This window comes from Gavia stellata, chromosome 2, assembly GCF_030936135.1.
Source record: "Gavia stellata isolate bGavSte3 chromosome 2, bGavSte3.hap2, whole genome shotgun sequence".
In the NCBI taxonomy this organism is placed as follows: Eukaryota; Metazoa; Chordata; class Aves; order Gaviiformes; family Gaviidae; genus Gavia; species Gavia stellata.
In genome coordinates, this window is record NC_082595.1 from 54,402,194 (window position 1) to 54,423,814 (window position 21,621).

A 21,621-nucleotide genomic window follows, 5' to 3' on the forward strand; every position below is an offset into this window, starting at 1 on the left:
CCCTAACATACCAGGAAGAGTTAAGTAGTCAGCATCAGTCACATCAAAATCCTCCCCTACTTACACATTTGCACTGCCCCAAAGGAAGATAACAGATCACTCAAAGTGCACTGCATTTTAATGACATTTGAGAGATATGAATATGCCGTTTATTAAAGAGGGGGTGAGAACTGAAGCCCAACAGACTTTTTTGTACGGAACTAAAACTGATGGGTCAGGGTCAACTAGAGCACGAGACTGTTTAGAATTGCACTTCTGCCTCTCGCTTGTATTCTTACTCAGTTTCTTCTTCTCACTGGCTAATAGACTGACACAAGGAAAAGCACAATTATTTTCCAATTGCAAGCTCCTGGATAAGCTCTGCAAATACACCTAACTATGCTCTGAGAGGCCACAGCAGTCAGATTCATCCTGCCACTGACATGGTTGAGCAGCCCTGAAACTTGACCCAATTAATGAAATACAACTAATTACTCTTAGTGGACAAAGTGAAGAAAGGGAAAGCAGCCCCCTCCGGACTGGCGTGTCCAGCCAGCCCTCCCCAGCGGGAGCAGGACTGGGCACACATGGCACAGTGCTATGAGGAGGGCACCAGCCCCAACTGCACGCCTGCAAGGAGGCCTGAATGCGTGGCCAAATCCATTTCCAGGCAAGCTAGATATAGAAGTTGTGTAGAATGGATTTAAGCATTTCCTAGTCTGAATACATATATCAGTGAGCAAGAACTTCACACAAGGATAAATAATCTTAAATATTAAATGCAGTGAAAGCAATCCCGATGATCAGCATACAGTAGCATGAAATCTGACTTAGCAGGTTAATTCAGCTGCCTGATGAAGTTTTCTGCTAATAAAGATGGAGTAGAACAGTCTGATGGTTTTAGAGTACAATTACAAAAAGCAAAACACCTTTACATAATGAAAGGAAAACACCCTTGAATTTCCTTACCACAAAGTTCATTCCATTTCTTTCAAACTGATAAATTAACGCTTGTAAAAAAAATGACATTACTTTGATGTATATAAGATTTCCTATGATATGAGAAGAGCTGTTTAACAGCTAACATTTTATTGAATTAAGTTTTGTACTAAACTACTTTTCATATTTCAGTTGGTTATGTTACATAATATTGATAAAAAATTGTATTTATGTACTATTCAAGTGGGAATATTTTTATATGGATGGAAAAAGACTTCCGTATCTCTACTCTGCCTGGCTCCTGGAATCTTCTGCTGTTCTACAGAAGAGGAAAGGCAAATATTATTGTCATACCTTTTTTTTTCCTACAGAGAAAGCAAGATTAGACTCTCTCATCTTTATAAGGTCAAAGATGCCTCATTTTGCTGTGTGTAGAAAATGAAGAACCATTTCCCTTTGATGTAATCTGTTCCGATAAAATCAAAATGGCCTAAATGAAATGACAATGTAGGAGCTGAAATGTGTGTTCCTTTCCTCCACCCACAATGATATGCTTTCTGAATATAAAGAAGCGCAAATCTATTGTCTTCCCTTTTATGCTCTTTATTCCAGCATCTTAATTTCAGATCTTAGTGAACTCCCATCAGAAACTGAAAATGGCAAACATGGCAGAGTGAAAACAGCTACAAAAACTGTAAGGTTATCCCACATATTTATAAAGAACCAGGAAAAGAAAGGAAATTAATCCACTGTATAGTTAATTACAGATAAAATCAAGTACTAAAATATTCTCAAGTGGAATAGTTTGACACCATATTACAGACTGCATTGCAAACCCAAATCTATCTCTATATATATCTCACTCTCTGAGGTCTGAAGGTTTTTCTAAATAATACAAAAATATCTTCATTATTTGACATTTAAAGAAAGGAATAAAAATCCCTGAGTAAGCCAAAGACAACGGATATGTATAGCCTCAGAAAACACACTCAAAAACAAGACTGATTTTAAGGCAGCTTTCAACCTCAGACAGAACACAAATAGAAAACTGATGTGTCACAACAGAATAAATCTAATTAACAGGTGGATTTGCATTGACAATATGCTTTGAACTTTACTTCTGAATGTCATTGCTTCCCCGCTTAATCTGCAAATCTTAGAAAGGTACTATTTCTACTGTTAGGACAACAGGGTCAACATGCCCTTAAATTCAAATGGAAATATTAAGTACTTGTTGACTACTATGGTGTGCTTGTACACACTGTTTCAACAAGAAAAAAAACCCCAAGAAAACAAAACCAGAAGCTGACAGAAAACAAGCATACTAGCCAACTATGCTAAGTGATATTTGTGTTTCCAGGTAAACAAAATTCATCAGTTTCTTCCACTGAGGCTCTGAAGTCAAAGTGAGTATCTTATAATGGTATTATGTTGGTGGGGCAGAATACTATTTACTTAAAAATTACAACTAGATTCACATTTAATAACAATTTGCAAAGAAAGTGGTGCAAAGTACATCCTCTCAAATGATATGCTATTTGCGGGCCTAAATTTTGAAGTCTGTAGATTCTTTAGGACATAGCTTATCTCCCTGCTTCCCCCTCTCCCCATATATATATACACACACACATATATATGTATCTTCAAACACACACACTGAAAAAAAAAAGTACCTTCACAGTACAAATCCAATCTTCTTTTCTTTAAGATCAGCTTGTATTTTTAAAGTATAAAGTAGGTATTTCTCTTATTTAGTTCCTTACTTTATTGTTTCAGTGTTCTGCTTATAGAAACTTATTTTATTCTATTTTTTTCTTTTAAGTTATATTTGTATGATAGATTTGGATTATAACTAAAAGTGAAAAAATTCTCAGTAGCTGATTCCTAATGCTGAATTACATTGCTCTTGTGGTGATGCGCTGAGAAAGAGGTCTGGCAGCAAACAGGGGTACTCTGAAGTTATGAAAAAAAAAGAGCAAGAATAGCTATTCTCTTCAGATCTGTAATGGGCCAGGAAGAGAAACACTAGAAGCAGAGAATAAGAATGAAATTGTCTCCTAAGAATTCATGACCCCTCTCCTTCCCTAAAATTCAGAGATTTTCCTCATGAGACATCAGTGGATGCTCTAAAAGTTATGTAGCCTACTTAAAACAAACGAACAAACAAAACGTGCTACTTCAGTGATAAAATTTCATCAACTCAATCTTCACATAACCAGTGTGTAGCATGTGTCTTATATACCAAGTCAGAACAGAAGAGCAGGTTTTCAGCTTCTCTGCAAACACATTTCCTTGTACGTTCTGCATCACACTTCAGGGATATCTTGGGACAGAACAGGCCACCGATACACTTCTTGTATCTAAACCCTTCAAATTTTTTTCTCTACTGGGAGAGTTTCAAAATGCTGTACTCTAACAAATCTATCACACCCCCCATCAATATTAATAGACTGTCATAAATTAAATACTAATGTGAAACCAATCAGCATATTTATAAGTATCATGGAGCTTCAATCCTAAGGATATTTCCCTCTGAGGCACTGCATTTTGGCAGTGGTAATCTACACTCTTGCCCACTAGCAGGAGGACTCAGAAGATAACCAGCTGTCATGCTCTGGCATGTGACGGGGTTTCGGTATGCTGAACAGAATGCTGTGTGATGGAAGTTATTTACAGAAATAGTTTTTAATACCAAAAGTAGTATGCTCAGTATACAGTAAGAGTCCAAACACTTCTAAGCATTTCCCCCTTAAAGGCCAACACTCAAGTTAAACGGAGCACATGTTAGCAGTTAAATGCTTTCTTCACAGGCCAAATCGGTAGTAGAGTTGTGGCTACAATACAGACTTTGATTGTCTAGTTGAGAAACTTAGACTCAAAAAACCCCCTCCAAAGTAATAATTAAAAAAACAAAACCCAAAACATTTAAAAAGCAGCAGTCAGGGGGCCCATCTTGTTCAGAGCGCACCAGAGCAAAGAGGCTTTCTGGTCTGCAGTAGTGTTTTCAGCTGAGGGAAGATGGCAGGAGATCCCCCATTCTTCTTCCAGGGCGGTGGCTTTTACGCTCTTACCAGCATTGTATTGCTTTGTTGCACAAAGCACATACAGCCCTTGCAGGACCAGCTCAGTTCAGGTGAGTAAGGTCCATCCTTACCAGGGCATACCTGTCCGTGACCTTTTCCTCTGCTTTTTACAAAGGCAATAGATAGGAAACACAAATAAACCTGCAAAAAGAAGAAAATAAGAAGAAAATCATAATTAAATGCAATCTTTTGTGTGTGCACTGTGTTCTTTCAATGTACGTAGAGTATTCAGATGCAACTTTCCATGTCTCAAGAGAATTTAGACAAGGCATTTGGACAAGCAGAAAAAATATTAGCCTGCAACAGTCTCTTCGGTAATGAGTTAAGCTACACTTTGTTTACTTTACAACAAATTCCCACTAACCCTACTCCCATCTCTGACAAATTAATTCCTGGACCATGCTGTTTTGTATAAGATACAAACTCAAAACTTTTAAAAGCACTTTGGCAATCCTTAGATCTAAATCCAAGGCTGATTTAACTGAACTAGTTTTCAACCAGTTTCACGTGCAATAGCGGCAACTTTGCTTTTTTTTTTTTAATATTATTTATTTTTATAAACATCCTCATCTATTGTGAAGTAATACCAAATGTTTATCTTTGCCTGGACAGGGAACTATTTATTCTTAAAAGTCTTTTAAGAGAAAGGAAGCTGTAAAAAGAACAAATAAATAAATAAGATTTATTCAAATGAAAAAGTTTGTCATAAGAGGTACTCTTTCAAACCCAAATGAGAAGCATCTCCCCCTTTCTCTTGCCAGCAGCTGACCAAAATGGTGAAAGATTTTGTTTTCAGACACCACTACAGTAACAACATATAACAAAAGACTACTACAGTCACCAGGGTCCTTGCTTTGCTCAATAGCCATGCAAATGGTGTAAAATGGTTTTCAGCTGTGATACTGAGATTACTTTAACAGTTCTTTTGGCAGTAAATATTCCTGTAAGTACCTCAGAACCAAAACTTTCCTATAAATAATCAATGTTTTTGGAACTACTCATACTGCTTTTGATCGTATCTTATCCGGCCATACCTACGACAGGACTTCAGTGGCATACTGGGTATTATTGCTATTATTGCTATTGTATTACTGCAAAACCCGCTTGATTTTTAACATAAGCAAAAGAGTAGGTTTTTTCCAGCATAGATTATACCAGATTGGTGAGCAAAATAAGCTTTACTGGCATAAAGGAGTCTTTATTGCCTATATTTTTGGCATAAAAATGCCACTAAAAAGAATATTTAAGATATCTGTCTATCTATAGATATCTTCAGTGAATCCAACTAACAATATTGATACAGGACAAAGATATGTATTCTTAGCCCAAATACTGAAATTCATAGCAATATTCCTTATTTGGCCAGAATTAGTCTAGAAAAACTGTAACGGTATTTTGGTTATACGCTTATTGGTTATGTACAATCATTAATATAATTTTCCTGGTATATTTTGGCTTTATTAGATCAAAATAAAGGTGCCACATCCCAACATGCCTCAGGGCTGGGCATACACTGCAAATTTTCAATGGAGTATGATCCCCAACTGACATATTACTGCTACTATAAATAGCGGATATGCACTTACATGAGCAAAATTGTACATTTATCATTACCGCTTACTTAATTTCTGTGAGAGAATTCAGTTAAGCCAGGCAAAGAGCAGATTTGCTAGAATAACTACATCCACATCAATGCAACCACATTAACAGAGCTTTAATACTACATCATAGAATCCTAGACTCGTTTAGGTTGGAGAAGACCTTTAAGATCATCAAGTCCAACCGAAAACTAACCCTGCTAAGTCCACCACTAAACCATGTCCCTAAGCACCTCATCCAGACATCTTTCAAATACCTCCAGGGACCGTGACTCAACCACCTCCCTGGGCAGCCTGTCAAATGAGTTCACAGTACTGTTTTTTGTGATGGAATCCAAATTTGGCAGCCTATACACTGAATCAGACTTTGAGATTGACTCATCCCAATTTGCTGCTTTGTTGTTGTTGTTTTTGCATCTTCAAACTGGAGGGCTCTTGGGACTATGCCAAATGCCCCAAAAATCTCACCACGCACGTGGCCAAGATCTCAGAAGTGTGATGCACTGGGGTGATTAAAGGGAAGGTCCAAATCAGCCAGCCCCCAGCACTATGTTTAAATTACTCTGGCCTTTTTACTAGTTTAACTATACTAGTTAAAGATTTTGGTTCAGAAAAGCCTTAACAACCAAATAATTTGGAAAAAAAATATTGCTAATAGACATAAAATGCAAGTAAGAAAAAAAATATTCTAAAGACAAATTTTTTAGAAAAAAGTCATGTGCTTTACACTAAAATGGTATCTATGAAATTTGTACTTTGTGTACATCTCTGAGATGAAAACACTGAGATGTCATACAGAAAGTCACTGCAAAATCAAAATCAGGCTCATTCACATAGGTAATTCTTACCTACTACAACAGCTATGGCTCCCAGTGCCAGTCCCAGAACCAGTATTAGGGGTGTAATGAGTAGTTTTCCAGCTGAAATGCAAAATTCATTAAACAATTCAAAGAAGGCATTTTATTTTTCCCTTTCCAACCGTCCATAAATATTTCTATATCAGACTCACAAAAGCTGGTTCATTTTTTTAATACTTTACCAAGATTCGTATTTGTAAATTCATCCTACAAATCCAGCTAGGAGCTATCACCACTCAGCCAGCTCCCTGCACACATTTCTTTTTGCCCTCTTCACCCACCACAACTCTCTGAGCACAGATTATTTTGTACATTAACAGTTAGCTTGCATTTACTTCTGTTTCCATTCTGAAATCCCTCAGGCACCGACAGGAATGCGATAGCTATATAGCTACTATCATTTGGCTTCTCTGGAATCCTACTGTACAGCAACCACCCTGGAAAGATGCCAAGCAAACCAGCATCTTAGAGTTTAGCTTAGCTCAAGGCGATGAGACCATCGCCTCTAAATACGCTTCTGCTTGCTTTAAAAGGCTATGGTGAAATCCTCATATACAGTTGTGATTTAGGTCTAAATCAAACCACAGCCAAGTCTATTTCGGAACAACATTTAAAAGGGTATGTTGCTGCTCTTACATGAGTAAGGCAGTGAGGTTGTGCAGCTCAGGAGCTAAAGCATAAGACACTAAGAAGAAATGAAACATGCTCATATTCTTTATTTCTGCTGAGTTCATGATCTGTAGAAATGCATGGAGGGAAGGCAGGGTTCCTTCTGAAACACTTAAACTGAAACTTAACTTTGAATCCAAGTTATCTTTCTTGTGTTGCATGCTTTCAACTAAATGGCAGAATCTCCCTGGCTGTGTTGGCCGGGCAGTTGGATCAAAGATGTCACTCGTCTCAGCTGTTTGAAAATGCAGCAGGGCAGGCATTTTTACTGATGCACCAGCAATTTGATCAGGAAATTGAAATTAAGCGATTCTTGAAGTTAAGCATGTGTTTGAAAGATCACCTCTAGAAAGGGAGGAAAAGTGAGTTTGTTACCTCTCTCTTCCCTGCCCTTCCCTCTCTCAAGTCACTTGTATCAGATTTCAGTGAACGGATTACTTCATTCAATAATGATGTAAACCTCTCCATAACCTGAGCCACTAATTTGGGCAGTCTGAAGGAAAAATGAGACATTTTGGAAATATTTACAGCTGTTACATGAATTAGTCCTTTTCATGCTCTGTTTTGATAGCTTTTAAATTTCATAGGAGTGTGGTGGGTGGGAAACATTAATTCCTAGAAGAAAAAAAATGGCAAGTATTATTGGTATTACTCTAGTTGCTAGGCACCCTAATGGTAGACCTTCTCAGGACTCCACTGCGCTGCATGCTATACACACAGAGGTTGTCAAATAAATTAAGCGTAGACAGGAGAAGGAATGTAGAGTGATGGAAAGCCTCAAGAAAACTCCAAAAATGAGCAATTAAAAACATTTAAAAACATTACTAGAGCCTTTAACAATTTCAAAGTAAAGCTTATAAAAGATTGTGTTAAGGTATGAACTCTCTTTAGTTTATTAATAACCATGCAATTAGAATGTTAGAAAGCTATGACATTTGGTACCAAAATTATAAAAAACTTAAACCACTGAACTGGTGACTAAGTACACAGTAACAGAGTCTGAAGAAGGGGCTAAGCTAGCTTTTGACTAGAGTAATTTCTTTGCAGACACAAAGAATGGTTCCTAAGCTAATTCCGTTTAAGAACTTGTTTCCTTACTTTTGACAAACTAACTCAGAGCTGAAATAAAGCATGACTGATGGTCTTTTTCCTTCTGCCTTTGGATATGAAGTGATGAGTATTGCATAGTTCCAAGATCTTATAGAATAAAATGACCTTTCATCATCATGGGATGGTATCTTCCTCTGGTTATCAGTGCATTCTTTCTAAAGGTTAAACTTCAAAACCAAAACAATACTTTTTCTCTTCAGGTATCTACCACATTTAAATCCTTTCTCTTTCTTTACTTTTGTAAACTAAAATTAAGGAACAAGTTAACACAAGGTGAAGACGACTTGCACAAGTTCCCATTGGGTAAGAGTATGAACAGCAGCAATCACTGCAAAGCAGCAGCTATGTACCTTTCACTCCAATCACTTTTGTCAGCAATGTATGAAACAATTATGAAATGCTTCACATCTGAATTGAACATTACTTTCTATCCAGTTTCAGTTTGACACACATCGTTTGTCATAGCGTGAAGGATTATGAGGCTCTTAATCATCGTGAAACACTAAGAAATGCTGCTGTGACTAAGGATGTTTACTGCAGGCACCAAACCTCCCAAAGATCCACTGTTCTATGTTTGTTAGCTCCGAGACTGCTAGCAGAGAGAGCAAATGTAAGCTTGCCCCAGAGCTGAATAAAATCTTGGGTCATTAGTCCATATGATGAACTCAGCAGTAGGTTATGACAGCCAGTTTGGAAACGTTCAAAGTTAGTTTTTAAGGATAACTTAAAAAGTAATGGTTTTAAATAGAACAAGCCTAAAAATGGAACCTTTTTACAATTCTACTCAAATTAATGGTAAATAATTTCTTTGCTGGGTTACTTAGCATAATGTAGTAACTGTATTTGCAGGTGTCTCAGAGGGGTTGCATTACTTGTGATATAGAGAATGATGTTTTTCTGCAAAATGAGGAAGCGTTTAAGGAAACATGAAGGAATATTTCTCCCCTGCATAACTTTGGGTTTGGTTGTGGTTTTTAGGGTAATATATACAAAACCCCATAAATCCTTAGAGAATTCTTTGCTGTGTAAAAAATTAATATAAAATTAATATACTAGTTTTAGAAAACAAATTTAATGACTAGCGTATGAGAAATAAAAATTTTTGTCTAAATATCATGGTATGTTTAAGCAACAGAGCCACTATAAGTATCCACTTACCAATCAGAACAGTCATATTTATGTAGATTTAAGTTCTAATACAAGTTTGCACCTGTTTTTCAAGAGTCCTATCAATTGTATATAGAAGACTTCTTACAAATCAGACTGACTTAAATGATAAAGTTGCTAATGAAGGTTGGATCCTAGAAATGCATGCTTCCTTCTGCAGTGCTCAAAGCCATGCATATACAAAATTAATCTTGCACTCTGTCTTGGGACAGGAGTACATGTCAGTCAGATCTGAAAATAGGCTGCTTTCAGAATCCTATTTGAAATGCTGTTTGCCATGCAAAAAACTTCATTTGCTTTAATAGCATCATTACATGTTGTGTCCTATTACATATCCATGAAGTACCTAGCAATTGATTTTGAATATAATTCACCCAACTGAATTCAGGTGGTACTTAAGTGGCATCTTAAGTACATTTAAGACAGCTGAACATGTTTTTCCTCTCTGTGCAAATCATCACTAACTCCAGTTATAACCAATCATTCTGCCTTCAACAACTTAGCCAAATAATTACTATGAAAATGAAATCTCTAAGTCCACTGGGACTAAAGGGTAAAAGCAATTTCACCTTACTGTACTGGTCTCAGGACAAAGATTCTCTAAAAAATCTGCTGGCTAAAGGGAGGAGAGAAACGTCATCACATTCAGAGACTACTTCTGCTCCCAGTTTATTTTCTTCTCCCTCTGATTTCTCTTACCTTTACAAAATCATTGGTTTATGAGAAAAGTATGTTTAAATTTATACTGCCATAAATGCTTTTTTCCCCTTATTTTTATTACAGAACAGTTTGTGATTGTAGGCACAAACACTTGCTTCTCAACAGAACTGTGATGGCGTGGCAGCCTGCCATGAAATGTTCTTTCCTTTCTACAGACCCCACCCACCCAGATTTGGTAGAAACAAGCCAAAAATCCTTCCCTGCACAAGGCTACAAAATCACCACATTTACTTAAATATTTCCTCTCCATACCAAGAAAGTAAAAAAAGTCACAGAAGAAAATGTATCTAGCAACACCTCACCAGTCTCCCACTGACAGCCAGGATAATGTTTCCTCTTAATTTCCACTACTTAGCTAACTAGCAGAGGCATTTTAGTACAGGAAATCCAACCTTTACTTCTTGCTACGTTACTAAAATTTAGAGACTATGCTCCTAATAGCCTATCTCTCTGGTACCATCTCCTCTTTCTAACATCTTCTGCTGACTCTCAGAATGGAACTAAAACCCAGGCTTGTACAGTAACACCTACTGATGATAATGCTCCCCTCTTGCCTGATAAAGCCTCAACACATTTACATTTACAGTTCTAGCTACCTAACCAGAATGAGACATTTCTAGATTTTCAACTTCATCTTAAATGATTAAGACTAGGAAGCCTCAGTTCTAAAGAAAAGAAAAAAATAAATCAAAGATCGTGACAAAGAAGAATCTGATGGAGGGTCTATAAAAGAAAGCTATGAGAAGGTAAGCAAGCTATTATTATTTACTCAATTTCATGATAACAGAAGTAACCAATGAAATTATCAGGAATCAATAAAAAACCCCCAAGAGGAATGGAAGTACTTTGTCCACACAACACACAGTGAAATCCTACAGCCCCTACCAGAAATGTTGTGGAAGCTGAAACTGAAAAACTGTATAAATCGGTGAAGGATGCATCTATTGATAGTTACTAAGCAAAGGTTCAGGCACAAAACTTAACTAAGGAAGCGTCTAAAACAATGATTACCGGAAATAGACAGGGAGTGAGATCTTACTTGATGGTTGGACTTGATGATCTTACAGGTCCTTTCCAACCGTAGTGATTCTGTGATACTTCTAATTGACCACTGTTGGGGACAAACTCACTAGGAAGGCCTTTACACTCACCCAATTAACAGGCACAGATCAATTCTGTTGAAGTTTTACAAAGATAGCTGATCTTGCCAAATTTCCACCATTCAAGATGGCAGAATCCACAAAATGAACTGACACTGTATCACAGTTAGGGATTATAGCATCCCAGAAGAAAAATGTCAGGAGAGATAATCTTACAACGATATAATGCCTTCTTAAAAAACTGTCTGCATGCCCACATGTATGCTTGTGTGGAAATAAAGTAAAAATTTTTGCCTGGCTCATATATGCCAATGATAGCCAAAGTCTAATCCAATGGAGGAAGAGCAGTGAGCCGAATTCCTGAATTCTAATCTGTTGTAAATTGTTTAAACTTTTATTTTTTGATTTTCATGTGTGAGTTCTGCTAGGGGTCTGCAGTGTTTTGGTAGTTATTCATAAAAAGTATCAGGATGAATACTAAAATACAGAATTCTAGAGATGACAGGGATTTAAAATCATGAGCATCAATGAAGAATTCTTTGAATCATTGTCAACTTGCGTGTTAACGGGCTATTGTAAAAATGAGGGCAATTACTACATGTGCTGGCAGGTTCAGCTAGCTCTGTCTCTAGTTAAATGATAACCATATTCCTGTGAGAAATTACACTGTTATAACAGAGGTAGTCCTGGAGAGAAAATTTTAACAGAAAATCCTGTAAGAAATTTAAGCTGAGGCTTTGAGCTTTGCTCGTCTTTCTTGGTTTACTAATTAAGGCAAATAACAAGTAAACTTGCAAACAGGAAGTGAAAGTAAAATAACTTCTCTGTGCATGTTTTTATAAATATGAACATATACATCTTCACCACTGAACTTTAACTCATATATGCTCTTCTACATTTCTTTACTGCCTCCAAGTCACCATTTACAAATAACGTAATTTTCTTTCTTACTAGTAAAGGCTGTTTCTTTTTAAAAGGAAAAGGTCATGTATTATTGTTTCCTAAAACAACAAACAGGGAAAATAGAAAATAATTTTAATAGTAGTTATGCACATGCAGTACATGCATCTGTATTTTGGACTTTGCATGTAGCATTAAAACATGTCAACTGCATATTTAGATACCTTACATGTAAACCGTTGCAAAAATTAAGACAACAATAACAATTTTTGGCAGATCTATGTTGTGATAAAACCCACTTATTTAATATTTGTATCTCCATTGTACATAGAAGTTTTAATCTTGGAATACGGTTACCCATGATTCTGCATGTGAGCAGCACAGACTTGGCAATGTCTCTGAGCACAATCCCTTGCTATCAGATACCAATTCCACCAAATGTACCAAGATCCATTTTAAAACCGCTTACGTTGTTTGCCATTGTGGCTTTTACTAAAAGCTCTTCTGAAACCTAAGTGCTTTGAAACGGTTCTTGAATTTTAAGCCTAAATCTGTTCATGAACAGTTTATATCCATGTGCTCTAGTGCCAGCATTGTCTTTAATCTAGACTAGATCTTCTCATGCATTGGAATTTATCTCTACAATATGTATTGGAGTAGGCACATCCAATCATTTTGAATTTTTATCTACTTTCCTATTTATTTCTGTGTCTTTAATTCACCTCTCTCAAAGTTTGTTCTAAAGCCTTGCAAGTTCCTGAGGTCAAACTAATGGGCCTGGATGACTTACTGTCATTTGTTAAACAAGCATTCCAGGTTTGTGAGTCTCCCATAACTTTGCAGAGCAGCAAGATCAGCATTCTTATTACCAGGCCTATGAGTTTGCGTGCCAACTCTTGTGTTACTCTAAAATGGAAATCACCTAGTTTTCTTATTGGAACATGCTTGGCTCAGGAATATTGTTTCCACTGCAGGTCTGCTGACTTCTGTTTCCACACATTCAGTCTCTTACCTTTACCTCTACATTCAATATTACCAATTGATAAGTTCAAAGCATTTCCTCATCCTAGGTGAATTCTAAGTCATCTCCAATTTCTATGCCTTAATTCAACGTACAAAAAGTCCTATTTTCCTTAACAGATCCCCAGTTTTTGACACTTAACCATTTCCTATAATGTTATAGATAGCTGTTTACTTGCTGTAAACTCACTACAATGACTGAACTTAATGTATATGTAAGATACCACATAAGGTAATAATCTACTTGGTAATGTATTTTTCTTGGGCTTCTATAGGTTGAGACAGGTACACACCTGGTTCAAAAGCAAATTAGGAGTGCCTTTTTTTTTAATTTTTGAAATAAAACAAAGTCAAGCTTTTGGCATCATACTCCTGTGACAGAAATTAATATATATAGTTGTATTTTGTTTTAAGCTGTATTTTATCTGAACCAAAGCTAACAGTTAAAAGATCAGTGTCCTCCTATTTAAACGGGCAAACCTGAGTGATTTGAATCCAGATCAGGTTCAAATCCAAACAACGTTTTATTCAAACGGACCCTTGGTACAGAAGTTCATTTAAAAAAGGTTCCTACTCTGATCCATTTCTCCTATATGCTTTTAGAATAACAATCACAGCCAGCAACATGCATATTGACAGTATTTTTCCAGTTTGCTTACATATTATTAAAAAAGGTTAGGAAACAGAAGCTATCACAAGAGAATACAATACTTATTTATACACAGTCCATCCAAAAAGGAAGTGCAAATACTATATTAGATATATTTAATAAACCACCTTTTATGTAACTAAACAACCGGCTGCTCATCCAATACTTTAAACCACTAGTTTTTATTTAGCTATTATTGACACCCCCCCCACACACCCAATCACTTCATTGTGCAGCTGTCCACAAGGAGCATTTATCCACTCACCACAGACAGAGCCTCGCACTAATCTCCTTAAATGTGGTCTCTCGGGGAGGTAGCGGTATTTGCATCCAAAGATACTGAGGTTTGACGTGTGATCTCCGAAGAACCGGAGCTGGCGGTATCTCTCCCCACAACGGTAACAGAAATTAGTGTTACACTGTGAACAGGTCATGTGATCACACCCTTCTGTTCTCTGGATATGGATCTGTATGAGCAGAAGAGAAAAAAGAAAAGATTATTTTTGCCCCCCTCCCTAAGCACAGGAAGGTAGGCACTACCTGGTACAGTCCATGCATCAGATGAAAAGACACTGCAAGCAACCCCCTGCTTAACTCAGCATTTGCATTAATACTGCAGCTGTCCTAAGACAATAATGGTTTTCTAAGGCATGTTTCAAAGCATCAAATATGAGTTATAGTTGTTTCCAGATTTCCATACATAAATTTCTACTTAATTCTCCTTCTTTGTTTAAACACTTTTTAATCAGATGAGAATCTGAGTGATCCTTGCCCTTACTGAAAAACTTGTTTTTATTACTCAGACACATTAGCACCAAACTTTATTAAAAATAAAAGCAGCACAGTAAATATAGTTGTGAACTCTGTTTGACCCCTCCACAGATGGGTTTCCCTCTTGTGCCACCTGTGGCCCCACTCCCTTTCCTGTTACCATCATAAATTGATTTGGCATTTTGTAATAAATGCCATAAAGGCTCTACTGTTACAGTGAATGATTTGAAAAGCATGGGATTTTTTTTTTTTTTTGTAAAAAAAGAAAGATTCCACAAACTGTATAAAAGAATTACACCAAGCTTTCATAATGCCTGCAAGGCAGCCCAGCTTGATGCTGTAGAAGTTCCATATCCATCTTTCTGCTGTTCACCTGCATGAAATAACTCTATTCTTGTATGTCCATGTAGTCTTCAGCAAAACTAGTACATTTACCTACTTTGCAGAGATTTGGTAAGGCTTCAGTTTTAGTTAATAGTTCTGAGAGTCTTAGGAGACGAGGTAGTCCTGGGGCTGAGTATTTCACTAAATCAACTACGATTACATAGCTACTTCTATATCTTGCCAACTAAAAATATAGCTAGCAGGGTGGTAAACACAGTGTTTTCCTAGTTCACAAAATTGCTAAAGACCCCTCTGTCCCAAGACCATGCTCCACAGTGAAACAGCAGATAAAGTTACCTAATAATTTGAGGTTGCAAGTGACCCTCGGACATCGTCTATTTCAACCCCTAGCTCCAAGCTGGGCTAACTTCAAAGTCAGATCAGATTACTCCAGGTCTTGTCCCACTGGATTTTTAAAGTTTCCTAGTGGGGGTATGTTACAGTCTCTTTGAGCAACCTGTCCCACACTTCACCACCCTCCCTGGGAATATTTCTTCCCTTACATCCAATTGGAATTTTACTTGCTGAAACTTGCGATGAATGAATGCCTCCTGAAATTCTTATCCATATCTACATGTATTTATTTTGCAGGGGGGTACAGATAAAGGCAAGACATCAGCACTCAGAGGCCCTGCAAGTGCTAGGGATGCTGAAAGCTCAGGAACAAGTGAAGCCTCCCACCTCAAGAGATGCTCACGACTCCTGGGGTTTTTGACATTCTTGAGAGGGTCAAGCATGTGTGCGCTCTGGTACTGATCAGTGTTCAGCTGGGATCTGAGAAATCTTGCCCACCTGAATGGCTACTGAAACTGGCACTTGATACACATAACAAACTGATGTTTTCCAGCAGCAGTACTTTTGGTAAAAGATTCCAGGGCAGATGTAGTTAAAAGTAGCTCCAAGTACATCTGTCAACATCCTTGTGCAAACTACAGCACTCTCAGAATTTGTATTTCTACACTTCCAAATACTTCTTTTAAGCACAAGAGGGGAAAGCCATTCACAAAAAAAGAGGATTGGGCTATAAAACGTTACTCTCCGGTGAGCACGTAGGGGACTTGCATTCCTCCCATAGAAAGGATGCAAATAGACTGACCAGGTAGTTATCCCCCTCTACCCTGAGGAAGCCTGCTCTTTGGTTCATCTGTGTCATTCCCTTACCTGTACCAGAAGTGCACTGTTTCCCAGAAGCACCCGAAAAAATACCATTGCTGATGAGCTTTAGAAGCTACTTGACTTCAAAACTTCCACATTTAAGCATTTACTGCAAGCAAAGTGGAAAGGAAAAAAGTCTACCCAATATTATACCAACTTAAGCATAACTTAAGTTACACGCTATTTTATTCTAAAAGGGATATTATCAATTTGACTTTTGCTTTTACTTTCCAGGTTTTATATGAAAAAATGTTGACCCTACCCATGGAGCCATCGTTTATTTCATTTAATTCCTAACTGATTAACTTCAACTGAAATTAAGGAATTTCAATTCTGAATTTTGCACATAGAGCCTTAGAGTATTTTAACAAATTAACTTTGAAATTTAATTCCAGTTAGTTTTTCATGAGACTGAAATTCAGACAACTATATAGAATTTTGAAATTCTAGAAGTACCTTTCCTTATCTGCTGATTCAGTGATATATCTCCATCTTAAAAATGTAAATGAAGTAATTAGATCTTAGGAGACTAATTTAACTGTGGTTTTCTTCTTTTTAAATCAAAACTGTTGAACTCTCCTCTATCTTCTCCAACTTACCAACCCAATCTATTAAGTTACCATCCATCCTAATGAAAAATCTTCACAAGCCTGCAGCCTATAAAAACCCTAGATGCAAACACTAATACCAAAAACTACTTCACATTTAAAAAATGAATTAATTTTCTTCGGTAGCAAAACCTTCAAGGAACTGTTGGCAATAGCTTTATACATTCTACCCTCAACACCTTTCAGAAATACCCACCTCTTGGACTGCCATACTTCTACCCACGCTTTCCTAGAAGCATCCCAGCTCCAGTTAGCCAGGCATCACTCCAGTCACTCCTAAATCTACTTGTTTCTGCTCTAAATCCTCCAGACATACTGTCCTCTTAAAACATAAAGAAGTTGATGTAGGATTTATTTTCTTACGGACACATATTGCAATTACATGTACTTTATTGTCGCTTCTTCAAAAAGTATAAAAAAATTTTAGTGAATACTTATCTGCACATACATAACTGTCTTCAAAAGCTGCAAATTTGGAACACCTGGTTGTATGTGCCTATATTTTTTGTTGCAAAACACGTTCCTTTTTTATTGAGGAGAGAATTCATTAAAAAAATAAAACCCCTTAGATACAGGGCTTGGACTCCCTATCATATGCATGCAGACTGAAAATGCCAGATGAATTTTGTATGATTCGGTCAGGCTGCTTTCAAGCCTAAGACATGACATCTCACCAGATCAACTTCATCTCTGGTTCACGTGGACATGCCTCCCTCCCCTCAGGATAATCCACTGACAGAGATGGATTACAAATCTATAGGTTGGGAAAGTGATCAACGACGGGTCAGATATCACACAAGTGTTCCTGCTCTGTTGACAATAGTGTGGCACACAGCAGGCAGAGCGGGGAATGCACGGGGCCGGGAATGCAGCTCGCTACAGTTAGCTGTGGCCGTGCGGGGTTCGGTGCCTTTTAACTGCAGGCTCCCCGGCAGCACAGTGGAGGAGGCAAGGTGAGCGCACAACGACTGCAAGCCCAGTTGCTGCTTCCAAGCATTCAGTGTTAGTGGCTTCATCCTGCACCCAGAGTCTGCTCAAACCCAAAAACATACCCTCACCTTACGGAGAAAGGTTCAGTCATTCAGAAACCCAAGAATGGCTCCCAGAACAAGAGGGGTGAAAATTACACACCAACAGCAAAGCGCTCAAGAATCTTAAGGAAACATCTGAAGTAGCACAGTGGCTATTTCAGACCCTCACTTTACCCCCTCTGCATGTTACTATGCCCTCTCACAGAAGTCTTCTAGGGAAATCACTTCCAAGAGATCTGAGGATGAGAGTGGCCATTTCTCCTCCTTCTGAGGAAAACCTGGTGCACAGCTTTATCCCTTCATATACAAGGAAGGACTCTCCTCCCTCCAGAGGAGGGGAAATAAATTTGCAGAACACATTCAAAAACTATGCCCCGAGTTATTTGATAACGCTCACATTAATCAGAACAGTGAATCCACAGATAAGAAGTATGTACACCTTGATCTGCACTGACATCCTTGTTTACTTAAATTTCTGCTGCTGTTCGAAGCTTTCTAAGCTAGAGTCACTGTTTGGTGTTTCCTCAGAAAGTGTTGTTTTTGAAATCTGTGGTAAGATAACACCAACATGAAGTACTTCCTTGGTTTGCTGTACAGTAAAAACACGTGGAAAAAAGGCATTTTGCTGCAGACATGTTGTTGCAAGAAATTGTAAAAAATAAAACCTTAAAACAGTAGTGGAGAAAGACAAGTAAGGTTATATATTTTATGAAAAGGCATCTAATAATATGTAGCAAATTTGCACTCATTAGCCAGCTCCCTCTAGAACAAGACCAGCACATTTTGGACAAGTCTTGTTGAGAAAAGTGGTCTACACTGAGTTTCTCAAAATAGCATATAATAAATTTGGAAAAGGCTCTATTAAAAACAAAAAATGTCAAAATTAATTTAAGATATAGTTTTAAAAAGTAGCATTTTCTAGTATTTCCATACTAACATATAGTCACAACATGAATCTACAATTATGTATTTTAACAGCATGTAACATTTTTATTTGTTTATGTAAGGATATATTTACCTGGTCTCTCTAAGATAAGCTATTCCTACTAGATGCACTAAAGCTGTGTCCACCTACAGGAAAAAGTAATCAAGTTTAAGCTTATTTAACAGTGCCCGCTAGTATTCACATTAAAAAGGATTATGTTCTTTCAAAGCACTTACCAAAACCACTGAAAAACTTGTGAATACTTGCCTAAGGATCTGCCTATATATACACACACACCCCGTAACAGTGTTCCCATTTTCTCACCCAGACAAGATAATAATTGTGCATTCTACTTCTCTGTGGTATGGCTACTTAAAGAAAGGGTCTGCGTCTATCTGTTATCTGTATATATAATTATGTCCAGAAGATATCTGTAAAACATGGTCACAGTCTACACTGTAATCAGTATCACACTTTGGAAATTACCAGTAATTTTATAAGTTATCTCAGTTAAGAAATTCTACCTCTACTGAAGTTTCTATCTTTAATTTCTGTTAGCTTCAGTTTTAGCGTAAAGATTGAATACTAGTATCTTGACACAATTTAATTTTGACTTTTCTCAATCTGTTTGTCAATTTTAGCTGCTGCAAATTTTTAACCAAAACATGAAAGAGGTTCTTTAAGTAGAATATATGCACATATCAAAATAAAATATGTTGTCACCTGAAACATTGCCTATGTGGACCTAGGACAAGGATAAAACAAATAGTATGTTACGAACTCCGTTTTCTCTGTCACTCTTCTCTCTACTTTATTTGAAAATATGATAGTCACCTGATTCAATGGTATTTTATATAGTGGTTTTGGGGTGATGGCTGGAGAGAGAGGCAGAGAAAGTATTAGCTCCAATCCCCCTGACTCCAAATTTTTAACTGTTGATATGTCTATCCCCATGTGCCCAGATATCTATTAATGCTTTGATGGAGAATGCTGCATAAGATATATTTTTTATAACTACTCAATAACCAATTAAGAAAGAAAAAAGAAAAAGAACAGTACCACTAACCACTGGCTAAGTGGCTCTTTTGATTATTTGCTAATTACAGATTTGATTTAAAAACAAACAAACAACATGTTGATATAAATATTTTGGAGAATGTAGGCAGGAAGAATTTTTTTTCACCTCTGAGAAAAAACTATCAGGAGTGGGGGTAGCAATACAGTTTATGAAAAGGTTGAACTCCCTCTTCAATATTCACTTATAATACCACATTACCAGAAAGGACTTGTTAACAAAGGTTCTTTTTCTGTGCTAGTTTCATAACTTTCCATACTGCCTCCCACCATGCAGGGGGTTTTATTGTCTTTTGATTAAGAAAAGCAAGCTAAAGTCTTTTTGAAACTAATAGCCAAACTCATGCAACTTGAGGCTTCAAAATTAGTGACTTAACCTGCATAAGTTTCAAGCATCCAGCTTTCCCTTTGGAAGACAATGAAAACAGTTGTACGTTTGGCGTTTTAAATTTTAAACTTATTAAGGATAAACACCTTTGGGTTACCAGTTTTAGTTTCTTTCTCTTTCCAGCTAGCACCCCTCTTCCCCCTGCTTTTTCACATTTGTACTTTTTTGCTTGGTGCATATTCTTCTTTTTTTGGACAACTTATTTCAATAGTTATATCATTTGCATTGTCATAAAATCTGAATCCAGACACAAGTCAAAGAATTAAAAAACAAAACACATACTTCTTCCCACTGTAAAAGAAACTAAGTTTGTAAGAGGATTTACTGTAAGACTCCCCAGAAAGTGAACGTTTTTAGAACTGGCTCAAACCTATCAACTCTTACCAAATAGGAAGCTGTTAAAAAAACTCTGTTAATGTCATGTGTATGTGAGAGTAAACAACCGACTGCTGATTTCAGAGCTTTCTGAATTTTTCTTAAGTGCTTTGAAATCTTTCAATTTCAGGCTATGGCATCACAGGCATTTATTCCCAAGACCAAAATAAGATAGTTAGTAAACTGATAAACATTCTCTTATTTGCACAGGATAAGGCTCAAAGTGTGACAAAAGTACACTTCAGACATTTAGAAGTGAATTATCCCATTCAATATTTATTTCCTACCAAATGTTCCAGTTTCCTTACTTTGTCCTCTCCATGAAGCAGATGTAGAGCAATAGATAGGTTCAGATTAGGTACTCCCTTTGTAAAAAAAGGACAGTCTCCCACCACCATGGTGCTCTCAAGGTTTTGACTTACTACTCTGTCAGTAGCTGGAGATAAATGCTGTGAAAAAAACAGTGAACAAACATAATGGCCACCTTCATTAAGGGCAGCCGTGGCAGGGGTGTGCAGGGCTGTTGCATCTCATTTGAGTAGTGGGGAGGATTTCCTATCCTGGAAGAGATTAATGACATCTTTAGGGTTTGGGATTGTACTTCATTATTGAAAATTAAACTAATTCATGAGAAAGGCTTGTGAAGAACTGACATTTAATCATAAAAAAACTTCTGGTTTAGCCAAATCTTAAAGTCTCCCTTAGTTAACTTGTTGATAAAATACTTTCTGCCTTACTCAGAAATTGAATTCACCCAAGCTCTTTGGGAAACAGAATCACAGAATCATTAAGGTTGGAAAAGACCTTTAAGATCATCAAGTCCAATCACCAACCCAACACCACCATGCCCACTAAACCATGTCCCACAATGCCTCGTCCACACGTTCCTTGAACACCTCCAGGGAGGGTGACTCCACCACTTCCCTGGGCAGCTTATTCCAGTGTTTCACCACTCTCTCAGTAAAGAGATTTTTCCTAATATCCAGCCTAAACCTCCCCTGGCGCATCTTGAGGCCATTTCCTCTTGTCCTGTTGCTAGTGACTTGGGAGAAGAGACCGACACCCACCTCTCTGCAACCCCCTTTCAGGTAGCTGTAGAGAGCGATGAGGTCTCCCCTC

At 37.3% G+C, this 21,621-nt stretch overlaps 1 protein-coding gene across 1 annotated transcript in view; it reads right to left on the bottom strand.

Moving 5' to 3' along the window:
• Positions 1 to 3,980: 3,980 nt before the first annotated feature.
• Positions 3,981 to 21,621, bottom strand: part of RNF217 (ring finger protein 217) — a 60,525-nt gene continuing 42,884 nt past the window's right edge. The window contains exons 4-6 of the mRNA XM_059835638.1: positions 14,057 to 14,258; positions 6,448 to 6,519; positions 3,981 to 4,142 (exon numbers count right to left, since the gene is read on the bottom strand). Coding sequence (XP_059691621.1) covers positions 4,069 to 4,142; positions 6,448 to 6,519; positions 14,057 to 14,258 — 348 coding nt within the window. The 3' untranslated portion in view covers positions 3,981 to 4,068. The remainder of the gene's footprint in view (positions 4,143 to 6,447; positions 6,520 to 14,056; positions 14,259 to 21,621) is intronic.